We start from the raw sequence: 21,219 nt of genomic DNA, 5'->3' as shown, positions 1-21,219 counted from the left end.
CACAGTTCCATGCTACCGAAATTTTTCTCAAAATATTGTAAGTTTCACAAACACCAGATTGGGTTAAAAACCCCTGTGTCCATGTTTAATTTTTTGATTTTCTTAGATGGCTGGTCCTCATATTCGGTGAGAAGTAGAAAGGTCAAGAAAATGGGGGACAGAGAAAGAAGAAGAAGATGAAGAAGGGAGAAAAAGAGAAAAGTTAAATACTTTATTAGTATCTGAGTTTTAGAAACTTTATTTTTTTAGTACTTGAGTTTCAAAACGTATCGCAGATGGTATTTGTGTTTTGCTACAAGACGGACTTGGTACCTCCATTCGTTTTTCTATCCAAAATTTAACGCATTGCCAAGTGTCAATCATGAGGGTTGACACATGTCACAATATAAAAAAACTACAAAAATATAAAATAAAAATTGTTTAAAAATTAATTAAAATATTAAAAACTTCAAAAAAAAAAAAAAAAAAAAAAAAAAAAAAAAGAGAAGAAGATGGATGGTTGAGCCACCCCAATGCCAAACAAACAAAAAAAAATGTGTTCAAGGGTTTTGGCCCTTGGGGGTGGCTAAATCACCCATGTGGCCGGCCACTCCGAGGACCAAAACCCTTGAATATTTTTTCTTTTTCTTTCTCAATTTTTTTTTTTTTTTTTTTTTGCCATGGGGTGATTTGGTCAGGGTCAAGAAAGTGGCTCCACTTCTTTTTCTTTTCTTTTCTTTTTTTTAATTTTTTTTAAGATTTTTAATTTTTAATTTTTTATTTGTTTTATACTAAAACACATGTTAACCCTAGGTGGTTAACACCTGGCAGGGTGTTAAATTTTGTACGGAGATACCAAATTCATCTTTTGCAAAACTCCGGTATCATTTGTGATACATTTTAAAACTCAAATACTAAAAAAATAAAATTTTTAAAGACTCATATGCTATTAAGGTATTTAGCCAAAAATTTTAACCAAAATTTCAAAACTTTCGAACCCCATGTACCCATCAAACGCAAGTACAGGTGATGACAGGCCAGGGAGGATCTCATCCTAAATATTTTTGCCTAAAACCTTATTTCCATGGCATCAAGCGACTTTTTCGATAGCGTAGACCCCATCACAATCATCGCTTTTATGAGGGTGAGGCTGGGTAACTCAAGAGAGTGGAGTATGTGTAAGGAAAAATGAGAATAGGTAAGAAAAATAAAAAGAAACAGGAGAATGGAGAAGATGACACTGATCACTAAAGTGGCATGTTCTAGGCTGTTAGATGCATCTAATGGCATAAATTAATATATATATATATATAAATTAAGATTTTCAAATTTTTTTTAAATCAAGCCGTTTTTTACATCAAAATAAAGTAACAAATACTGAAACCAAAAAAAAAAAATTATTCTAAAATATTTTTTCTTCACTTTTGAAAAGACGTTTATTTTTTACTAAGGGTCCGTTTGGGTTTGCGATTTCAAAAAGTGCGATTTAAAATCACGATTTTAAAATGTGCGATTTGGAAAGAGTGATTTTTAAAAATGCAGTTAAGCGTTTGGCAAAATCGCAGTTTAGCATTTAATATCGCAAATTAGCCTTTAAAATTCTGCGTTTTCAAAAAAGCACCATCTTACCTGCGATTTGAAAACGCAGATTTTCTGCGTTTTTAAATCGCAATTTTTAAAAACGCAGTTCCCAAACGATTTATGTTCTGCGATTTGGTTTAAAATCGCACTTATTGTCTATGAAATCCCAATTCCAAACGCACCATAAATCGAAAGATAGTTTTTTGCTCAAAGCTTTATATGACATGAAGTGCGAGAAAAAAACCTTTTGAAATTTTATTTTTTTTTTGTTTCATTATTAACATGTCATATTAAAAAAGCTTAATTTTTTTTATCCTTTATTTTTGAAATTTAAGGCATCTGATCCGCCTGTGTGAATAAGAACGTTGTGTGATGGGAAGTGTGAAGTTCAGAGGCTAGTGGAGGAAAGAGTATGGGTAAGGTGGCAAGAAGTTTCAAAGAATATTGCTATATATATATATATATATATATATTTTTTTTTTTTTCAAGTGGGCTGTGTTTTTGTTTGTCCACGTGGACTTGCTTTCACATGAATACATGAAGGGAGGCAATGGGCTGCAATTTGTTTATCCGAATAGGCTGGGTATTGCTGGAGGTCCAACGGACTAGAGTAGCTTAGCAAAGTGTGGTTGCGGAGCTTGATTTTCAAATTCATATTTTTATATATTACTTTTTAAAACGAATAATGCTATATATCATTCATTTATCTTCTTTTTATCCCTTTAAAATTAATGTGGCTCTTAAAATCACCATTGGATCAAAATCCTATAATGATCTATCATAAATCTAATAGTGATTTTAAGGGTCACACCAATTTTAAAAGGACAGAAATAATATGTAGCATTACTCTTTTAAAACGCAAATCCAAGCAATCTCTAATCATGCTAATAATACTTCAAATTCCAAAATAAAATTTATTTTTTTAGAATAAAATCAACTTACCCAGACAAGTTTTCCGAATTTTATTTTCTATTTTTCATACTATTCAAAGAAAGGAAACATCTACGCAATACTTTTTTTTCTTGATGCGAAAACACACATACGTACATTTTTCATGCCATGAAAACAGATGGGTCACAGATTACTATTGCACATAATTTACGCATGTCTCAACAAACTATACCCTTGCGGCCTTGCCCATAGCTTTATTATGACCCTCTATAATTTTTAGGAAAATGTACATATATCCTCTTCAAACTATTATTTAATTATTAATATTCTTCTAAAACTATCAATTGTGTTAATGTCCCTTCTCAAATTATCAAAACAAGTCAATGTCTCCTCTAAGACTAACAAAAAGATAAAAATAATCCTAATTTTTTTTTTTTTTTCAATAAGACAAACATGTCTTTATAAATTCAAAAAAAAAAAAAAAAACTAAAATAACAACTTTTTAAAAACAAATTAAAGAAAAAACCATTTTTTTTTAAAAAAAAAGAACAAAATATAAGAAGAAAAAAACAAACGAAAATTAAAAAGCTGAAAATTAGAAAAATAAAAAAACAAACGAAAAAAAGAAAAGAAAAGAAAAACCAGTTTTTATTCTTTTATTTAATTTTTAATTGTTTTTTTTTTTTTTTTTGCATAACTTTTTGTTATTTTAGATTTTTTAATACTTTTTTTAGTTTTTTTTTTAAAAAAAAATTAATGATTTTATGAATTGTATTTTTGTCATTAGAGGGAGACATTGATATTTTTCAGTAGTTTACAGATAAGAGATTGACATGATTGGTAGTTTGAGAAGATTATTTGTACTTTATCCTTATTTTTATGAGATATGCTTGGTGTCCCACTCCCACTCCCATTTCATTCATATTCCACCCTTATTTAGTTATTTACGTGGATCAATAATATTGTTAAAAGAATCAGGGTCTCACTACACTCTCTCTAATATATCTCATATTATCGGTTCACGTAAATAAGGGTGTGATAGAAGTGGGATGAAAGTGAGATACTAAGCATTTCTCTATTTTTATATATTTTTTCCATTAACGTATACTGTTGTACAACAATTAAATTTTAGGGAGTGATTATTACATAATAAGATTTACATAACTTTTATACAACACACTTACATAGGATGTGACATATATGATGGGTCATACTCACATGAAACTCACCCTGACCAACGGGAGTGGTTCGGCCACCCTAGACCGGCTAGTCTGGGGATGGCTGGGCACCCCATGTGCCCAAAAGGGGTGACTTACAATTTCTTTTTTAAAAAAGCCTTAAATTTTTTTTAAAAAAAAAAATGTGTAGCCACATGTCACATTTTGAATTGTGCCACGTGACGCTGATGTGGATTTTCGTTAGTTTTTTATGGAAAAATTGAAGAATGTATCATTTTCATCTTTTTCCATACTACAGGTACCACCTATAATGAAAATGAAAACTCAAAAAGCAAAAAATAAAGTTTTTTTTTTTTTTTTTTTTTGATGGAAAGATAAACTTTCATTAAAAACAACCAACATTACAACATCAGACACCACGAAGGTGAACATAATCAGACACCCTAAAGGTGTACATACATCTTAAATCAATACTGACAGTTGCTACTAAAAAAATCGAGCCAACAGAATGATGTCTCTACGTTGACATACACATTTACTTGAACAAGGAGTCGGTCACACATTTTAGGCGACTGCCAAAGACTAAGTTAATATGCGCACAAAGCAAACTGTCAAAGGAAACACAACAACAACAACACAGGAAAAAGCTCAACAGAGAAGCTGTCTACCGAAAAAGTCACCGCCTGTGTGCTGCACGCACCGTCGCCAAAAAAAAACCCTTCAACCCTCAAACGCCAAAAGCCTCCAATCACCACCAGAACCACCAACCACGGCGAAAAACCTGGGTTGTAGCCATCACGCGCAGCCCCAATCCGAAATCCACACAGGCCCGTGAAGACCACGTGCCGACCGCCGAGAGACCGCACAACCGTGGGGAGCAGCTGGAGCACCAAAGACTGACGGCGAACAAGGTTGAAGGGTGCATGTCCAACAGAAGATGACGGAAACTCGTAGATCTGGCCTCCAAAATCTGACAATGAACAAAACTCGACCACGATCCCCGCCATCGACACGCCATGGACGACAAGTTCCTGCCGGCACCTTCACCAGAGAACTCTCCTGCCTTTATAAACTAACAACAAAAAAACTAACCTCCCACCGGATCCACACCAGGGAGACTAAACATCCACAACCCAAACGGTTGGGAGACTCAAAACTTCAACAAAAACCAACTAACCAAAAAAACCAGGGAAGAGGGAGGCGTGGCCTCCCTCCTCAAAAAACACAAGCAAACTAACGGTTCTCTCTCTCACTAAAAACGGGAGCTTCTCTCACTATAAACTATGTCAACAGACATTCACCACAATGATAAAAAAATAAAATAAAAAAATAAAAAATAAATAAAATAAAGTTTTTAAACCACATGAAACAATTTTATATTTAACCATGAAATAAAATATATCCCTATTTAAATTTTAATAATACGAGCTTTTTACATAATTTTTTTTAATATAATTAATAAAATAATATTAATTTCTCACTTACTATAAAAATACAAATCACATTCAATCCCTCCGGACAGATGACTTAAATTTTCGATTGCCCCCTTCTTCAAAACAACTAAACAAGTCCTGATTAGAGAGAGCTCAATTTTCTCTGCTTCCATCTCTCTCCAAAGAAGCAGACGAAGAAGACGACTCTAAATAGGGCTGTACGCGCATCTCTCTTACCCGGTCTTTTCGTTTTTGGTGTGTTAAAGTCTGGAGCTTTTTATGAACGTTGATTGCTTTCTTCATTTTATTTGGGCTTTTGGGTATGTGGTTGATTGAGGATTGTTGTGGGGTTTCTGATGTTTCGGTGTTTGGTTTTCTTAGGGAGTAATCGTATTGCGACTCGATCAAGCTCCAACTTCTATTTGGTTTTTGTTGTTTATACATTATTCAACCCCTTCTCTGTTGCTGTTGCTACCTCCTCATGAAATTCGGGAAAATGGATTAATTTCCATTTCAAGATTGGTAGATTTTGGGAAAATGAGTTGTATTTTTTTGGAAATTTTGACTTCCATAATTTTCTTGTATATCCTCTCCTAGCGTAGTTGTTTTATGTTAAAATTTTGAAAAATCCATGCATAAGTGGCTTGAGTTTTATTAATTTTTTAAAAATCTTCCTAACCGTTTGTTTTTGTCCAATTTTGGTTAAATTGAATTCTAGAACCGTAGTACTGTACTTTACAGTCTACTAAACGCTAATAAAACGATTTTCTGAACCATTTCCTGTTCACTTTTCCTCTGAAAATGAAAGTCCGTGTTATGCACTCTTCTTCTCTCTCCCACTCAATTCTTTCAGAAAATCAGCCGTTCAATGTTTTAGGCAATAACATACATCTTCCCGTGCTGAGATTTGCGCCTGAAACTTAGTTCACTTAGCCTTGCAGAAATTACACCCAAAATTCCCACCTGTCCTACTACTCTAACTGCACGTCTTTTTTGGGAGGAATATTTGCTCATAATGCTTTACACATGGCCGTGTGTGTTTCCACGTGGTGTGTGAGATGTTGGTGATGAAATATTTTACACACTTTAGATGTTATTGGTGTTTCGTCTTGTTGAATAAAGAATATGTTCTTTTTCATTTTTTAAATTAGTGCTTAAGCTATTTTGTTTAAATGTTATTATGTTTATGTTTTGATAATTGTTTGAGTTATTGTTTAAAGTTGTGATGCAATGGAAGAGAAATACAAGTATAATTGAGAGGGAGTTGCATGTTTGGTCATCTTTGTAGTGTTACTTAGTGTGGGCAGCGGTGTTTGCTTTGGAAATTTAGAATTGCAAGTGAGTGTGTTTGATGTGTGGGAAGGAGGATACAAAAGAATGGACTGATGTAGCCCGTGATCAGCCCCCAATCCATTTAAAATGGTGACGTGGCTTCTGGATTTTTAATCTGCACTGTACTTTTGGAATAACAGGAGATCTTGCCGAATCCTTAAAGACAGGCCCTCCTCTTTGCCTGTCCTGTCCGCTGCGCGTGATCACCATTTTCCAGCCACCAAATCTCAAGTAAACCTCTCACCCTTCAGATGTAACATAGCAACAAAATGGATTTTGCTTAAAGTTTTAGTCTTTGAATATAACATGAGAAATCTTCATTGGTTTCAGTTTGGATTATAAACTTTTTGAAGGAGGCCCAGATGTTCTACCTTAGCCGATTGGAGCACACCTTTCGCTTGCCGCCAAGTCTCCTTAGCCTTCCCCGCGAGGAAGCTGTCAAAGGAGAGCTTGAAAGACTTTTCCTAGACAAGGTTTCCTCTATGGTTTTCTCAAGTCACTGTTTTTTTACTGGGATCAATCAACCATTGTTGACATCATCTGAAAGGCTCTATTCTTGTTGTGTTGAAGGTTATTGCAACATTGGGTCTTTGTGTCTCCATCTATGATATCCGCGCCATTAAAGGTGGCTTTATCTGTCCCGGTGATGGCGCTGCGACCTATACGGTATGCTTGATGAATACTTTACCTTCTTCTACTTAAAGCTTAAATCTTTATTGGACTCCCATGAATCTTAGGCTCGATTCTTTAAATGGGACTCTTAGGGAGGGTCTTGAGAAATCATTGTTTTAGTTCTGGTCTAAACTAAACCTGAAAAAAAAAAAATTGATTTTCAATTGGTTTTGTTTTATATCCAGTTTGTCTATACTTAAAGCAAAACTAGTTTGGGATAGTTTAGACAAAAGTCTGAACTCAGTTTGAAACTTACTTTTGTTTATATTTAGTTGCTCTATGGTGAAGCTACGGAAGCGGTTGCTAAATACGTTATATATTTAGATAGCGTCCCATCATAGCTTGAATGTTTTTACTTATGTAGATTTTTTAAAATTATTCTCTGTTCGTCCCTTTTAGTGGTTCTCTTGTATACTTCTCGTGTATAAGGTTTGCGCCTTTCTGCTTTTTTTTTTTATAAATTGCAGTTACTTATCAAAAAAAAAAAAAAAAATTTGCAATTAGCTTTCAATATATATATATAGTGCTTGTGGTTTTTTTTTTTTTTTTGTCTTCTTCTGTATTATCATTATGTTTCTATAACTTTTATGCCCGCTAGACTTAATTTAGAGTGGTAGAGTGATGTGCCTAAACTGGGGTTACAACTTTGGCACTTGTACTTTTGTATTTGTTTTAATTTACTTGGATTCATTTTCACTTGCAAGGTCTCCCTTTGTACTTAATTACAATTATAGGTTGTATTTTTTTCAGGGATCCTTGTGTGTGCTACCCATATGCTTAAGGGTACCTTTTCTTTTTCAATAAATTGTGTTACTTATCAAAGAAAAAAAGTCACCCTGCAAGGTCAATTAGCATTTTTCTACCATCTTCTCATTTATTGTTTGGCATTCTCTTTTATGACTTCGTATATGCAAGACCCATATATTTGGTTTGTAGCTACATATTCAATATCGTTATGGAAAATCAGTTTATCAGTTTGAAGGAGGTAAAATGTGGAAGGTAGTAGTGTCTTCAATATCTTCTACCTAGGTATTTCTCTTTTATACTTCCTATGTACTTAGGTTGCGCCTTTTGTGCTTTTTAATAAATTGCATTTACTTATAAAAAACATGCGGAAGGTAGTATCTCTAGTAGGTTGCTGATTGAGGCAAAAGATTATTAATATAGTCCTTTATGGAATGAAACTTAAGATTTGACTATATCTTGTATCGATTCTCAAGGTCTTAAGAGGAACAATAGTGGTCTAGTAATATTTTATTGTAGTTCCGATTTGTATATATATACTTTTGGAATTGTAATTTTGGTTTCACTTTTGTTAGATAGGATAAAATATGGTTTTCTTGATTCATGCAAAGCTTTTGCTAAATGGACGTTTAGATTTCACTTTATAGTTGAATGAGTCGCTTGTGTTTCCGATAGAATTTGAATTAGCTTGTTTGTTTTCCTTAGCGCCTTTTTTCCTCCCTCTCCAGCGTATCGGTGGCTATGGTTGTTTTCTTGCCATGTACAAGTGGATTTGGTGTCCATTTATTCTATAAGCCATAATTTATCTATTTACTTATGGTCTGTTTAAGTTTGCGATTTCAATAAGTGCGATTTAAAAATAACGATTTTTAAAACGTGAGATTTGAAAAACGTGAATTTTAAAAATACAGTGAAGTGTTTGGTAAAATCGCAGTTTGGCATTTAAAATCGCACTCACTTTTAAAATCGTGTGTTTTATAAAACGCACCTCCTTGCATGCGATTTGAAAACGCAAATTTTTTTACGTTTTCAAATTGCAATTTTTTAAAACGCACTCCCAAACAATACATTATCTGCGATTTGGTTTAAAATTACACTTTTGTTTGCGAAATTGCAGTACCAAATGCACTCTTGGAATGTGAATCCCTACATTTCAAGTTATTAATCAGAAAACAGTTTTATAGTTCTTTTTTTTTTTTTTTTGCAGGTGGTGTTCAGAATGATTATGTTTCGTCCATTTGTGGGAGAGATCATTGGTGCAAAACTTAAAGAATCTAATGCTACGGGTTTACGCTGTATGTATTGCACATCTTTACTTATTTGACTGTAATGCGACTAGTGCTTCTGCATCTAATTTATTATTCTTTTTACCCCTTCTTTTTCCGTTTACAAGTATTACTTTATTCATCACAAATGTGCCACTTGTATGCATGTGCTCCTCTTTTGGACTTGTTTCTGAGTGCCTACCCAGCAGGCTCAAGATTTTTTGGCCTATCAAGAATACTTTTCCACTTATTAAGGTGTGCACTCTAGTTCATAAGAGAATCCGATTTTTGAAGGAAAATTTTCCCACCCCCTAGATCTCGATTAAAAGATGATAAGTGGTAATGAGGAGGATATATACTCAGCTACATCTATGACTTTTAAGAGTAGTCCTGTTGGATAAGATGATCCCAATCATTTGCAGTATTTTTTTTTTCTAGCTATTTTGGTTCAGCTGCATAAATCCTCTTCTTCATTTCTTAGTTACGTGGGTGAAACTATATATAGGCCATCCCCATCTCTCTCCAGCTTTTTTCACAGAAGATGAAGACATCGATGAGTAATTTAATTGACATTCAGAAGTTCATTATGTAACAAGTAGTCAGCTCAACCATATGAGCCCAAATTAAAGTAATTAGAGACAGGTTGCTCAATTAAGCAGGAGATCTTTAAGCTGCTTGATTTGGTTGGCTGGTCTTTGTACTAAAATTTTTTAGCCATTTGTGGAACTACTGATTAATGGAGCGAGAAGCTAATTTTGTTTGATTGTCTAATTTTATTCAATTTAGGAGTTGGATTTTTTTTTTTAATTTCCATATTTGTTTGTGGGTATGGACGGAAGTTTTAGTGCATTAGGACCTACTTTGGCTTTTATTATGTTTTTAGGTTTTTATTAGTTATTTAATTTGAGCCTAGTGGTCAAAGCCTATAAAGTCCAAATCTTTTTAGGGTTAGTTTTTTTTTTTTTTTTTTTGGATGAATGAATTTTCTATTAACAACGCAAAGAATACAACACCCTCCAGCAGAAATCTGCTAGAACTACTGATGCTAACAAGCATCTTGCTTACAAACAACAAACAGCCACCAAACAAACAAAAAAACTATACAATCACCAAATCTCAATTTTCTGAGATTCAACACTTCACATCAACCTAACCACAAAAAAAATGAACTAGAAACCTGAATGTTAGGGTTAGGTTTAGTTTTCCATAAATATTGATGTAGCACTATCAATTCAGTAGAGGGACTTGCTTATGAGAATTTCTAGCAATGATTGCTCTTAAGGTTTGTATGATGCGAGGTATGATGCTGAAGAAACCCTAATTGTGGTGCTTAGGATTTCTATGAGTGAGGCTTGGAGAATATTTTCTTTTTCTTCTTTCTTTTTATTTTAACATCCTATAAATTTTATAAATATATCAGACCTGTTTTTGCTTTGGTTCCTTTCTTTCAAATCGATACTGTGCAAACTCTAAGTCACTCAACCATCAAGCTTCCAAGTAACCAAGAAGGATCAAATACCATTCCCAGGTTATTATTCACAGCTCAGGAACAGCCACCCAAATCCTAGGTTTTTTCTCATTGTTTCATTTTCAAATCGTACCCTTCCCCTACACCAACTAGAGAATTCCCCAAGCAATATGTCCTAAGGAAGATATTCCCGGAGGAATATCATTAACAGCTTCTCTTGTGGTTCCTACTTCCTGTTGTAGTTCTGATAAAAAAAATATTAACTAGTCTCAGGTTTTCAAACTATATGAGCCCATGAAGTCTTTCGTGATGGAAAGTTCGAAGTTGTTAAGAAACTTGCCACATCCATGTGATTTTGGGCCATGTAATACATCCATTGCTGCAGCCTGTGTTTCTACTCACTGGTGCTCTACAGACTTGGGGCGTTGAATAAGAGGCCATTTTCAGTTCCGGTGCTGCCCCTAAAGGTGGAAAATCACTTCCTTCAACAATGAAATTAGTTTAGATTTTCCTCAGATCTTTCCTATGCAAATTAATGGGACCAACCTTCTAAAAAGAACCAGATGTCAGGTTTCATTTGAAAATGAGTAATGTTACACACTCCCACTTCCCCACACCCATTTTCACACTCCCTTAGGTGGCTTTTAAAACCACCACTAGATTAAAATCCAATAGAGATCCATATCAAAGCCAATGGTGGTTTTAAAATCCACTTAAGGGAGTGTGGTAATGGGTGTGGGGAAGTGGGAGTGTGTGTAGCATTACTCCTTCCTCAATCTCATTCTCTGCATTCATTTTGCTTTGCCTCACCTTAACTAACCCAATTTGCTCACTTCTATGTTTCCTTCATTTTGATCCTTTTCTCCTTCACTTTCACCATAGACTGCACACCTCTCAGCTTCCACAAGAATTATGTAATTGGTCTCCTCATTATCTACACCCTTGCTAGATTGTGATAAAAGCCGCTATCAACCATTGATTTCCTTGATCAGTGATTAATTTCAAACCTGAAACCAGTTGCATTTCTGGGTTGGTTGTCTTTCTCAATCTCATTCTCTGTGTTCATTTTGCTTTGCCTCACCTTAACTAACCCAATATGCGCACTTCTATGTTTCCTTCATCTTGGTCCTTATCTCCTTCACTTTCACCAGACTGAGCACACTTCTCAGCTTCCACAAGAATAATGTAATTGTTCTCCTCATTATCTACACCCTTGCTAGATTGTGATAAAAGCTGGATACTCTATTTTGTTTGGCTTGGGGTTCTCGTTTACATTGGTCTTTTACATCGTCTAGTGCTACCAATGAATTTTTTTCTCATTTGTGAAACAACTAGCATTTCACGGCAAGGATATTCACTCTCTCTGAATTCTAGTGTGTCAAAATGATCTATCTTCTTTTTAGGTAATAAAATTTTACGTAGTGCCGGCATACTGATATTGACTCCATAAATGACAGTATCACTTGGATTTTTCGATGACATTTATATACCGGGCCAACTTTTCCCATCTCCATCCCGCTTCAAACCTGACCCAAATAAAAAGTAAGCTCCTTGCTTGGTTTCATATTTTACTTTTTTTCCCCATTCAATGCATATCGCCAAATCCTGCACAATTTCTTTTCTGTTAATTTTATGACGCATTTTTAAATCAATATGCTTAATGATAACCTTTTATGCATTTTTGGGGACTGCAGGGACAAAGGCACATGGGAATGGGAGTATGGTGAAGAACCATTTATTATTGATGGGATTGATGAGGTACATATAGTTATGCTTTTGGTCTTTTGATATGTTATAGGAGTGCTCAAACATCTGATGTACAAGCTTTTGCTAACTTTTGGTTTTAAATATGGCAGATCATGTTCCGAGTTCACAGCGTAAGTTATCCACCTATCCCACTTGAGCAGCCAGAAGAAGCTAAGCCATTTGCTCCGATGGTGATTACTGTAAGTTCGTCACCTGATTTCATAATTTGACTGGGTTCCCACTTTGTTCTAACTTCCTTGATCTCATACTTTTCTCAAAATGCTGTAACAACCATGAGATGTGTGTGTGTTTATATGTCTGTCGCCCTATCAAATTTGATAAAGCATCATCCATTTCTATATACTAGTAATGTTATTTATTGATCCAATTTTCAAATAGATCTACAAACCATAAAGTTAAAAAATGTTGATTCGGGGCAAACAATAATCACAGAAATACGCTGTAAAATTATGGCGAAGTGAGGAGAAAGAAGCTAAGGGGAGAGATAAAGAAGAGAAAGAAGAAGCTAGAAGGAGCTAGAGAAGCCAGGGGAAGAAGAGAGAAAGAGGAAAGAAGCTAGGGTAAAGAGAGAAAGAAAGAAAAGAGAATCAATTTTTCATAAATTTATTCCATCAAAGTCTTTCTCCATTGGAGCACAAATCACACTTAGACTCACAATTAAACCCTAGGACAATGCCCATTTATTGACTTAACTAATATAATCTAGGGCAGCGTTCATTTATTGATTTACCTAACATAACTTAAGACAACACCTATTTATTGAATTACAAATCACCATTGACTCTTAAAATTAAATAAAATTTAAAATTGAATACAAATAACTCCATTAATTAATAAAACCTAAATAAAATTTCCGCCCCTTGCATCAAATGTTTTACATTCTATATGAATTGATAGAGTCAAATAATTCTATTTTTCGACTTGTACAGGAGATATTATTTGTCATTCTATAATTACTCAAATAACTGATGTCTTTTGAGTATTATTGAATGGCAAATAATATCTCATGTACAAAGTAAAAAAAATATGCCCTTTATGTGCAAACAAAACACTAATTTTTAAAAATTTTAGCATTGTTATTTCGTAACAACAAAAAGTTGATCATTATATGTGAACATGGATGATACCCTATCAATCGTGTGCATCATATTATTGATTTAATACATTCAAGTAGATTGGCAAACATAAATATGAGAATTTTTTGCATTCTGTATAAATTAATAGAGCCGAAACATGATTGAACTAAATTTCATATTTTGGTATTTCTGTGTTATATAGAACCATATATCTTAATTTATTGGTTAACTTAAATGTGATCAAAACCGATTATTATCAGTGAAAATGAAAATGAGTGGTCCCCTAGTTTATTCCTCACACACCCAATGTCTCTCTATATGTGTCTATTGATCCAACAATGTTACATTGAGGTGAAACTCTTTGAATGGCCCTTTTTTTTTTTGGTGTCTCAATCTCTAATTATGTTCTCAATTTCTCAGGGATCAATTGATGACGATGGTTTGGGTCCAGTTTCATGGTGGGCTGGTGCAGAACAGACCGACGAACCTTAAGCTGGTGGGCTAATTGTCTTGAAAAGCACATGTTTCTGCTGTTTTTTTTTTCGGCAAATAGTTGAAATAATTTCTTCAAGCTTGTAGAGTAATTACTTGTAAAATAGAAAATAGAAACTATTCCATGAGGGTTTGTGTATGGGAAAACTAACTGAAAGGGAAACAGTAGAAGAGCAGAGAAGTCTCTTGGTAAAACCTGGTGTGGTGTATATGGTAGGCTTATTCATCTTATTCTTCGTTGAAGTTTTCTCTTTATCCTCAGGTATGGATCATGGATGGTTGACTAAATTTTAGCCTGTCCAAGCTTCCAGTGAGAGAGAGTTCTATCGGGGCAGATTTCAAACAATCTAAGGTGCGGAGTCCACTTATTAGGGCAGGTGGACCTTATTGAAGTTTTCTCTCAATCGGATGCAATTATTAGAACCTCTCAAGTTATCACTAGAGTAATGTTAGTAATGCTACTCTTTACACTCAGTTATTCCATGTTTTTTACATAAGCCAACATGATGTGTTTTAATTGGTTTTTTATGTTGACCACTTAAAATACGTCACTTTAGTGATATTAAAATACGCATTCAACCCTAACATTTCACGTCATTGTTCTAGAAATAAAAACTCAAAAGCTTGGAAGAGATATATTTGGATTGGGCGGAAGTAGATACTGTACAATGAGGTTGATGAGAGGTAGAATCTGGAGAATATCTAACATTAATATAATAGGACAAACTTTTTGTATGGGATTTGTGATAACGTTCCTTTCATCGAATCCGAACCCTATCATCATCATCATATCATCATCACCATTCAGTCTTGTATTCTTCGGGTTCTTGTAACTAGCAAAGTTCCACCTTAAATTACCGAACAATCCCTCCATATCCTCAAGGGATCGACCTTGTGTTTCCGATAGCAAAAAGTAAATGAACAAAAATGACGGCGCGGCAATCCCAGCAAAAAGAAAGAAAAAGCCCCACCGATGGTGACGGCCTTGTAGAGTGAAATAAAAGTCATGGAAATGACTTCACTCATGACCCTTTGCACTGCTACTCCGATACTCACACCCTGGGCATGTAGCTTCAATGGGAAGATCTCTGAGGTGTAGACCCATGTGACGGGACCCATCCTAACTGAGAAGGCGTAGTTGGTGGCGAAGCCCATGAGGATAGCTCCAGCAAAGAAGATGGCTTGGGATACCACGATGGTGTAGCGGCGGCCTATCCAATCAGAGGTTCTTCCGGCGGTGCAGGAGCCGATGAGGCAGTAGAGGTTGAGGATTCTGGCGAGGATTTTGACTTGTACGTCGCTGATTTTGAGGTCTTCCTGGATGTAGATTGCTGCTCCACTAAAGTTACCGATTATCTGTAACTGCTAGGACTACATGCCTTTTTTTTCTGATTGCTGTTCTCTTAACCCGTGTGCAAAATGCACAAGTAGCCACTGGTATCGAGGCCAATTTCACTCAATTTTTAATCTTGAGGAAAAAGAAAAAGAACAAAAAAGCCACTTCACTGTTTTCTAGCCAAGCCTTTGCATGTACTTAATACCAAATGGTAGAATTTTCAGACCATTACATGAGTATCAATATTTTTAAATAATCTATCTATGCACATCTCAATTATTTAAACTGGATTACAAGAAAGAAAGCACAAGCATGTCGATAAAATTAAGAAACATTGAAGTATGTTACACCTATATATGTCAACTACAAAGTATATATACACATCAATATTGTCCTCTTTTCCTTTTAACCCCTTAAACAAGCAATAAAGGAAAACCTCTATTAGAAATTCACCTCGATCATACGGTTCCAGCAGCTTGTCATCCACCTTTTTGTTAATAACTCGCCTGAAATGCATGATCATTCATAAATATGCACGTACACAGAAGAAATGCATGAGCAACAAAATTGCCTATGCTTACATGTTTTCTATCAGTATGCATGGTGATATGTAAAGTACCACGACCACTAACAACGAATGTATACGCTGTTTCTCCATCATCAACTCTCATAGCCAAATTACGCTCAAGCTCACGGGAGAGCCGATCGCGCAAGTTTTCCTGAAAAGGAACAAAGAAATTAAGTTTGAGTTATAAGGCCATCCCGGCCAGCATAAAACTTTTCTAGTTACATATGCTAAGCCAATCCACAACACTGACTAGAAACAGATAAAATGCAAGATCGATCTTTGCAAAGAGATAATTGATGCTTATCAAAGATCAAAACAGGATTACTTAAACCACTTAATTATAAAGGCATGCATACTTGATGCAGACAAGATCGAGTTACTAAAAGCATGCATACTTAGCCTTGTCTTGCCTACAAGGATGCCTTCATGCAAGGCTCATAAAAATGGTGAGGCACTAGGAGGAAGGAAAGAAAGCCATGTACAGTGTTTCATAGGGAAATACCTCACGCCCAACAAAAGGAGAAGTATTTATAGAGAAAGCCATTTGACAGTCGGTTCTTCCCTGCACCTTAATTGTAGGTAAAGGCTTCCCAGATATTTTATCAGCAATCGTCTCGCCAATCCGAGTAAAGAATTGAGATGAGTCATAAAATTCTTACCAAGATTAGAAATCAGGTATCTGATATTCTTAATGAAAAATAAAAGAAGTAAGATCAAACTTATTGATGGTGGAGGTGATATAAACACCATTATAAACACCGTGTTGTGGGCTATGGAGATACTACTATAGTCATACTCTATGTTGTACCTCTAAAGCAAATGCAAAACATATGTTAGAATCTTTGTTTATTCAATACATGCAAGTTGATAGAAGGGGATTATAATTACTTAATTAGTGTCCATTAAACTTAAATAAATAATATTAGTGTACAGAAGAGCAAATCTTGAAGCTCATTTTCTGGGAGGTTAGATCCCGGGTTGCAGGAAAAGGAAAGTTCAAGAAGACCAAAGAGAATATTAGCCCATGTCATAGCTAGATGGAATATTGATACTGCTATTCTAGTTTGATGTTTAGTTGGGTTTAGTTCTTTGTGCTTCAGTGTTCTGTTTTCTAGCTTGTTCTAGTGGTTTAATTTGGAGGTCTTTGTATGTACAATTTGATTCTTTGTGTCTATATTATGGTTCTACTTATTCATCCAAAAAAAAAACTTAAAATAAATAAGTACTATCCTGAAAACAGATTAGAGGCATACTGGTTTCATTGGCTGCTTGCGATCGCACCCATCATTGATTGGCTGCTTGTCTTCACGTACACCCATTGTTGGCTGGATGATTGCTGTCAAAACCATCATTGGCTTCTATGATTCTATCTCTGAATAAAATTAAACAAACTAATTTGTCCCAAGCGATAATCATATATTACCTGTTTCCTACCAAAGAGCAGAAACTTAAATTGACTTGGTGCTAGAAGAACAAAATAAAAAGAATAGTCAACTTAAATAACACAATTATTTCTGTTTTCATTTCTTCATTGGAGTCATTCTCCAGAAAAAAGTAGATTTCCAACTAATCTCTTCTAGTTACTGCTATATAATTATCTTATCTAGCGTATACATGTGACTTGAGTACTCTTATCTTATCTAGTTTTTGTATAAGTTTATGTTACCTAGGATATTTGTTTTGTTTCTCTTCTATAAATAACATCAATTTATAGAAGAGAATGACCCCTAATTAATAAGGCTTTATAAATAAAAGACTCAAAGATAAGCTTGTCCTTGACATTTATGCTTTTGGCAAAACGTTGAACTTTGATCTGCTCAAGTTTTACAGGTGAAGACATATTAAGGGGGAGGAGAGGGAAGGGGGTGTCAAATGTTTACAACGTTTGCCGTATAAATGAAACTAAAACTAATATTCTTTTTTCGTTCTGCACTATTAATTTCTCTCCCGTAAAAGTTAAGGGCTCAACTTAAAATTGAGATTTGGGCAGACTAATTCTTTAATCTTTCTTGTTGTTTACTATGACCTAGTCATAGTCGGTGCTATGTTTTTATCTATGATCATCTCCATCAATAGGTCATTCTCACAAACCCAAGTTACAATTAAGTGTCACTTAATGTTTGGTGCCACTTACACATTCCACTTTCTTATACTATACTTCCATTACATCACAACATACCTCCAAATAGGCAATAATAATAGTCCAAATGCCAATGTTTGATTGGACTGCAAAATCCTATCAAAAAAATAAGATAAAATATCCGAATATTAAATACCATAAAACACTAAAGTAAAGCATATTAAGAAAGATAATTGTAAATTATTAGGGGCAAATTATATGAATTCATCACGTGAGACGTGGACATCCTTTTTTTTTTTCCCTTGAGGCGTGGGCATCTTGAAAACCTAATTGAAAAGTCCTGGTGGCACCGTACACGTGGCCTCAAGCTAATGGTATTTCGTCAGCACTTGCATGGAGGGAACATACGTAGCTTCCCCGATGGCGGGCCATCACAGTGGTGCTCTTGCCACGTGTTGTCCATCGACAGGAACTGGCATGCTATGTTGCGACGCGTGTGCAGTGAAGTGACTGGTCCACCCGCACTACCTAAATGTTGGTGGGCTCCAGCGGAAATCCCTTGGCCGACACCTGATAAATTATTTTAGGAATTAAAATAAAATAAAATCGAACATTTTTTGCATTGCTGCTTCTCAATCTTAACTATTTCAACTTTTCAGCCCAAAACGTTCTTTATTTAAACACATGCCCAATACTTTCAGATTCCCTCACACCCATCTTATTTGATCACTAATGTTATTTAATTAATTGCTCTATGATTGTTATATAATTGAAATGGCGGGACAGTTAAAATTAACATTTGAATCAATAATGACTTGTATAATAAAAAAAAAAAGAAATTAATGACTAATTTTCACTGTCGCGTCATACCAATTATATAACAAGTTTACTAAATACCTTTTTTCTATTTAATTAGTTTTTTTTTTTTTTTTTTTTTTTTTTTTTTCTGGTATAAACTATTTACTTTTTCAATCCTTATGCTCTTTATGCTGGATAGAGTTTGTATTTGTAACATTCCTTTTTTATATTTACTTTTGGAATAACTTCATTTACACCCTTATGAAATATAAGTAATTTTGCAATTATAACTTTGTAGTTTAAAAATTTATAATGTCAATATTTCATGCATCAATTCCTTTTAATTTAATAATTTCACTGTTGTTTTCTTTTCTTTTCTTTTTTTTTTAAAAAAAAGAAAATTCAAAAGTCTAGTCACTCACGAGACCCACAGCCACTACAAACAAGGCATTTTTTAATTTTCTTTTTGAATTCTAACATTTCTTAAGGGGGCATTTTGGGCATTTTAACCAAAGAAAAAAAAAGTGAACTTTAAATAGACTGAAACCTGAAATTTCATCATCATAAATTTTTAAATTTTAAGGTTACGATTGAAAATCACTTATACTTCGAGGGGTATAAGTAAAGTTGTTCTTACTTTGAATTTTGATTCAGCATTAATCTTAAAGTTCACATCAATTTGGAAAGTACTCAAATGTTGGGATTTTTTTTTTGTAGTTGTCTCTTCCTGAGTAATTCCAAGAGTCTCTCATATGTCACTCTTGTGTCCCTCTAAAAATGATATGGCTTTTAAAATCATTATTTGATCAAAATTCAATAGCAATCAATTACAAACTCAATGGTGATTTTAAAAGTCATCTTATTTTTTGATGGATACAAGAGTGACTTCTAGCATTAGTCGTCTCTTCGGCCTATTACAGTACAATTGAAGCCCCGATGTCCAAACTTGTCTGGAGTGCCTATTTATTATTTATACATGAGTAATGCTAGAGGTCTCTCTTGTGTCACTCGATGTGCCTTTTAAAATTACTATTGAGTTTGTAATTGATCACTATTGAATTTTGATCAAATAATAATTTTAAAAACCACATCATTTTTAAAGGGACACAAAATTAACACACAACAGACTTATAAAATTACTCATTTAGACATACGAGTTTCATTTCCCACAATTGCAATCCAACAAGTTGCAAACCGAGGCCACTCCCGATCCATCTCCACTCGAGAAATGAGAATATAGAGCATATGCTTACGTAAAAAAATGTAGACTTAGCAATTGATGAGGTCATAATTGTTCTGAAACTTAAATAGGAGTTACAAATCCCGACCAACAATACAGGGAGTAGAGTATACTCAGTTGAGGTGACCTCAAAGGACTAGTGTGAAATGTATATTTTTTTATTTATTTTTTTTGTTTATTAAACACCCTCTTCGTTCACGGTACCCTTTGATAAGAGTTAATTGAAACCTCCGCTAGCACAATAAATAGGATGGTACGTTGGATGGTTAAAACGTCCTTTTGTTTATTGGTGGGAAATTTAAGAGCATGTTTTGTTTTTATTTATTTATCCGATTCTTACGCATCTTAATTCTTTATCCTTGGATCTCGTGTGAACAGCATCCCATCTTCGATACTAAAGTTTGGTTTGGTACTCGAAATCAGTAATTTATTGAAAAATAAATAGTTATTATTAAAAAAATATATATATATATGAATATTTTTACTATTTAGTTTGGTAATAACTCATATATTTTAATTGAAATTCAATTAAAATTACTAAAAGAAATTTCACATTATTTTTAAAAAAAAATTAAAAAGAAACTCAAATTAATTTTTTTTTTTTTTTTTTTTTTTGAAACAACAAAAAAGCTGAGGGTGCTCATTGAGGGTGGCCTGTACCACCAATAAATGCTCCAAAAATGGTGTGACCACCCATGGATCCATAAGTGGTTGGCATCCTATTCTTACGTATCTTACTTCTTGAACCTAGGTTCTTGTGTCAACACCATCCTATGCTTCAATACTGAGGTTTCGTTTAGTTCGCAAAATAAGTATTTTATTAAGAAATGAAATAGTTATTATTATTAATAAAATAGAATGGTTATTTCTACTCTTTAATTTGGTAATAACTCATATATTTTAATTGAAATCCAATTAAAAAATTACTAAAAAGAAAACCCACATTATTTTTAAAAAAAAAAATTAAAAAAAAAATTGTTTTTTTTGAAACACCAAAAAGCCGGGGTTGGCCACGGCCACCGGCCCCTAGCTCTTTGGTGGGTGGCCTAGCCACCCCAAATACTCATTGAGGGTGGCCTGTACCACTCCTAAATGCTCCACGAGTGGTGTGACTACTTCCAAATCCGTATGTGCCTGGCCGACCACGAACCACTGTAAAAGTTTTTTTTTTCCTTTTTTTATTTTTAAAAAAAAAAAAATTGAGAGAAAATAGAAAATAATAAGTGTTTTTTTTTAAAAAGAAAATGTAGTCTATTCCTTTAGAAATAGCTATTCTTCTCATTTTTTTTTTTTTAGAGAAATAGGTATTCTTCTTTTTT

The 21,219-nt window shown here is 34.2% G+C and overlaps 1 protein-coding gene and 1 long non-coding RNA gene across 7 annotated transcripts; one reads left to right on the top strand and one right to left on the bottom strand.

The window, feature by feature from the left end:
• Window positions 1-5,143: 5,143 nt before the first annotated feature.
• On the top strand, window positions 5,144-14,463 carry LOC133873836 (uncharacterized). 6 transcript variants are annotated; one of them, XM_062311612.1, is made up of 10 exons: window positions 5,144-5,382; window positions 6,351-6,625; window positions 6,725-6,867; window positions 6,965-7,060; window positions 9,018-9,105; window positions 12,001-12,085; window positions 12,238-12,301; window positions 12,400-12,489; window positions 13,807-13,882; window positions 14,141-14,463. In XM_062311612.1, the coding sequence occupies exons 3-9, from the start codon at window positions 6,757-6,759 to the stop codon at window positions 13,876-13,878; spliced, it is 606 nt and encodes a 201-aa protein (XP_062167596.1). In that variant the 5' UTR covers window positions 5,144-5,382; window positions 6,351-6,625; window positions 6,725-6,756; the 3' UTR covers window positions 13,879-13,882; window positions 14,141-14,463. The 6 variants fall into 6 exon arrangements, with proteins under 6 accessions (XP_062167596.1, XP_062167598.1, XP_062167597.1 ...); XM_062311614.1 differs by lacking the exon at window positions 14,141-14,463 and having other exon boundaries at window positions 5,144-5,317; window positions 6,535-6,625; window positions 13,807-14,133; XM_062311613.1 differs by lacking the exon at window positions 14,141-14,463 and having other exon boundaries at window positions 5,144-5,317; window positions 13,807-14,133.
• Window positions 14,464-15,667: 1,204 nt separating this feature from the next.
• On the bottom strand, window positions 15,668-17,103 carry LOC133872715 (uncharacterized). Its single transcript, XR_009901068.1, has 3 exons — window positions 17,036-17,103; window positions 15,796-15,933; window positions 15,668-15,720 (listed from the first exon to the last, which is right to left on the bottom strand). It is a non-coding gene; the product is annotated as an uncharacterized LOC133872715 (long non-coding RNA).
• Between the last annotated feature and the right edge of the window lie 4,116 nt (window positions 17,104-21,219).

Source organism: Alnus glutinosa, chromosome 7, assembly GCF_958979055.1.
Source record: "Alnus glutinosa chromosome 7, dhAlnGlut1.1, whole genome shotgun sequence".
Lineage (NCBI taxonomy): Eukaryota > Viridiplantae > Streptophyta > Magnoliopsida > Fagales > Betulaceae > Alnus > Alnus glutinosa.
This window is presented reverse-complemented; position numbering and strand designations above follow the sequence as displayed.

Excerpts from the sequence above, each read along its gene's own strand:
- LOC133873836 (XM_062311612.1), top strand. The coding sequence starts at position 6,757 with ATGTTCTACCTTAGCCGATTGGAGCACACCTTTCGCTTGCCGCCAAGT. Across the intron at positions 6,868-6,964 it reads AAAGACTTTTCCTAGACAAG|GTTATTGCAACATTGGGTCT; the intron begins GTTTCCTCTATG and ends GTTGTGTTGAAG. Across the intron at positions 12,490-13,806 it reads TTGCTCCGATGGTGATTACT|GGATCAATTGATGACGATGG; the intron begins GTAAGTTCGTCA and ends TCAATTTCTCAG.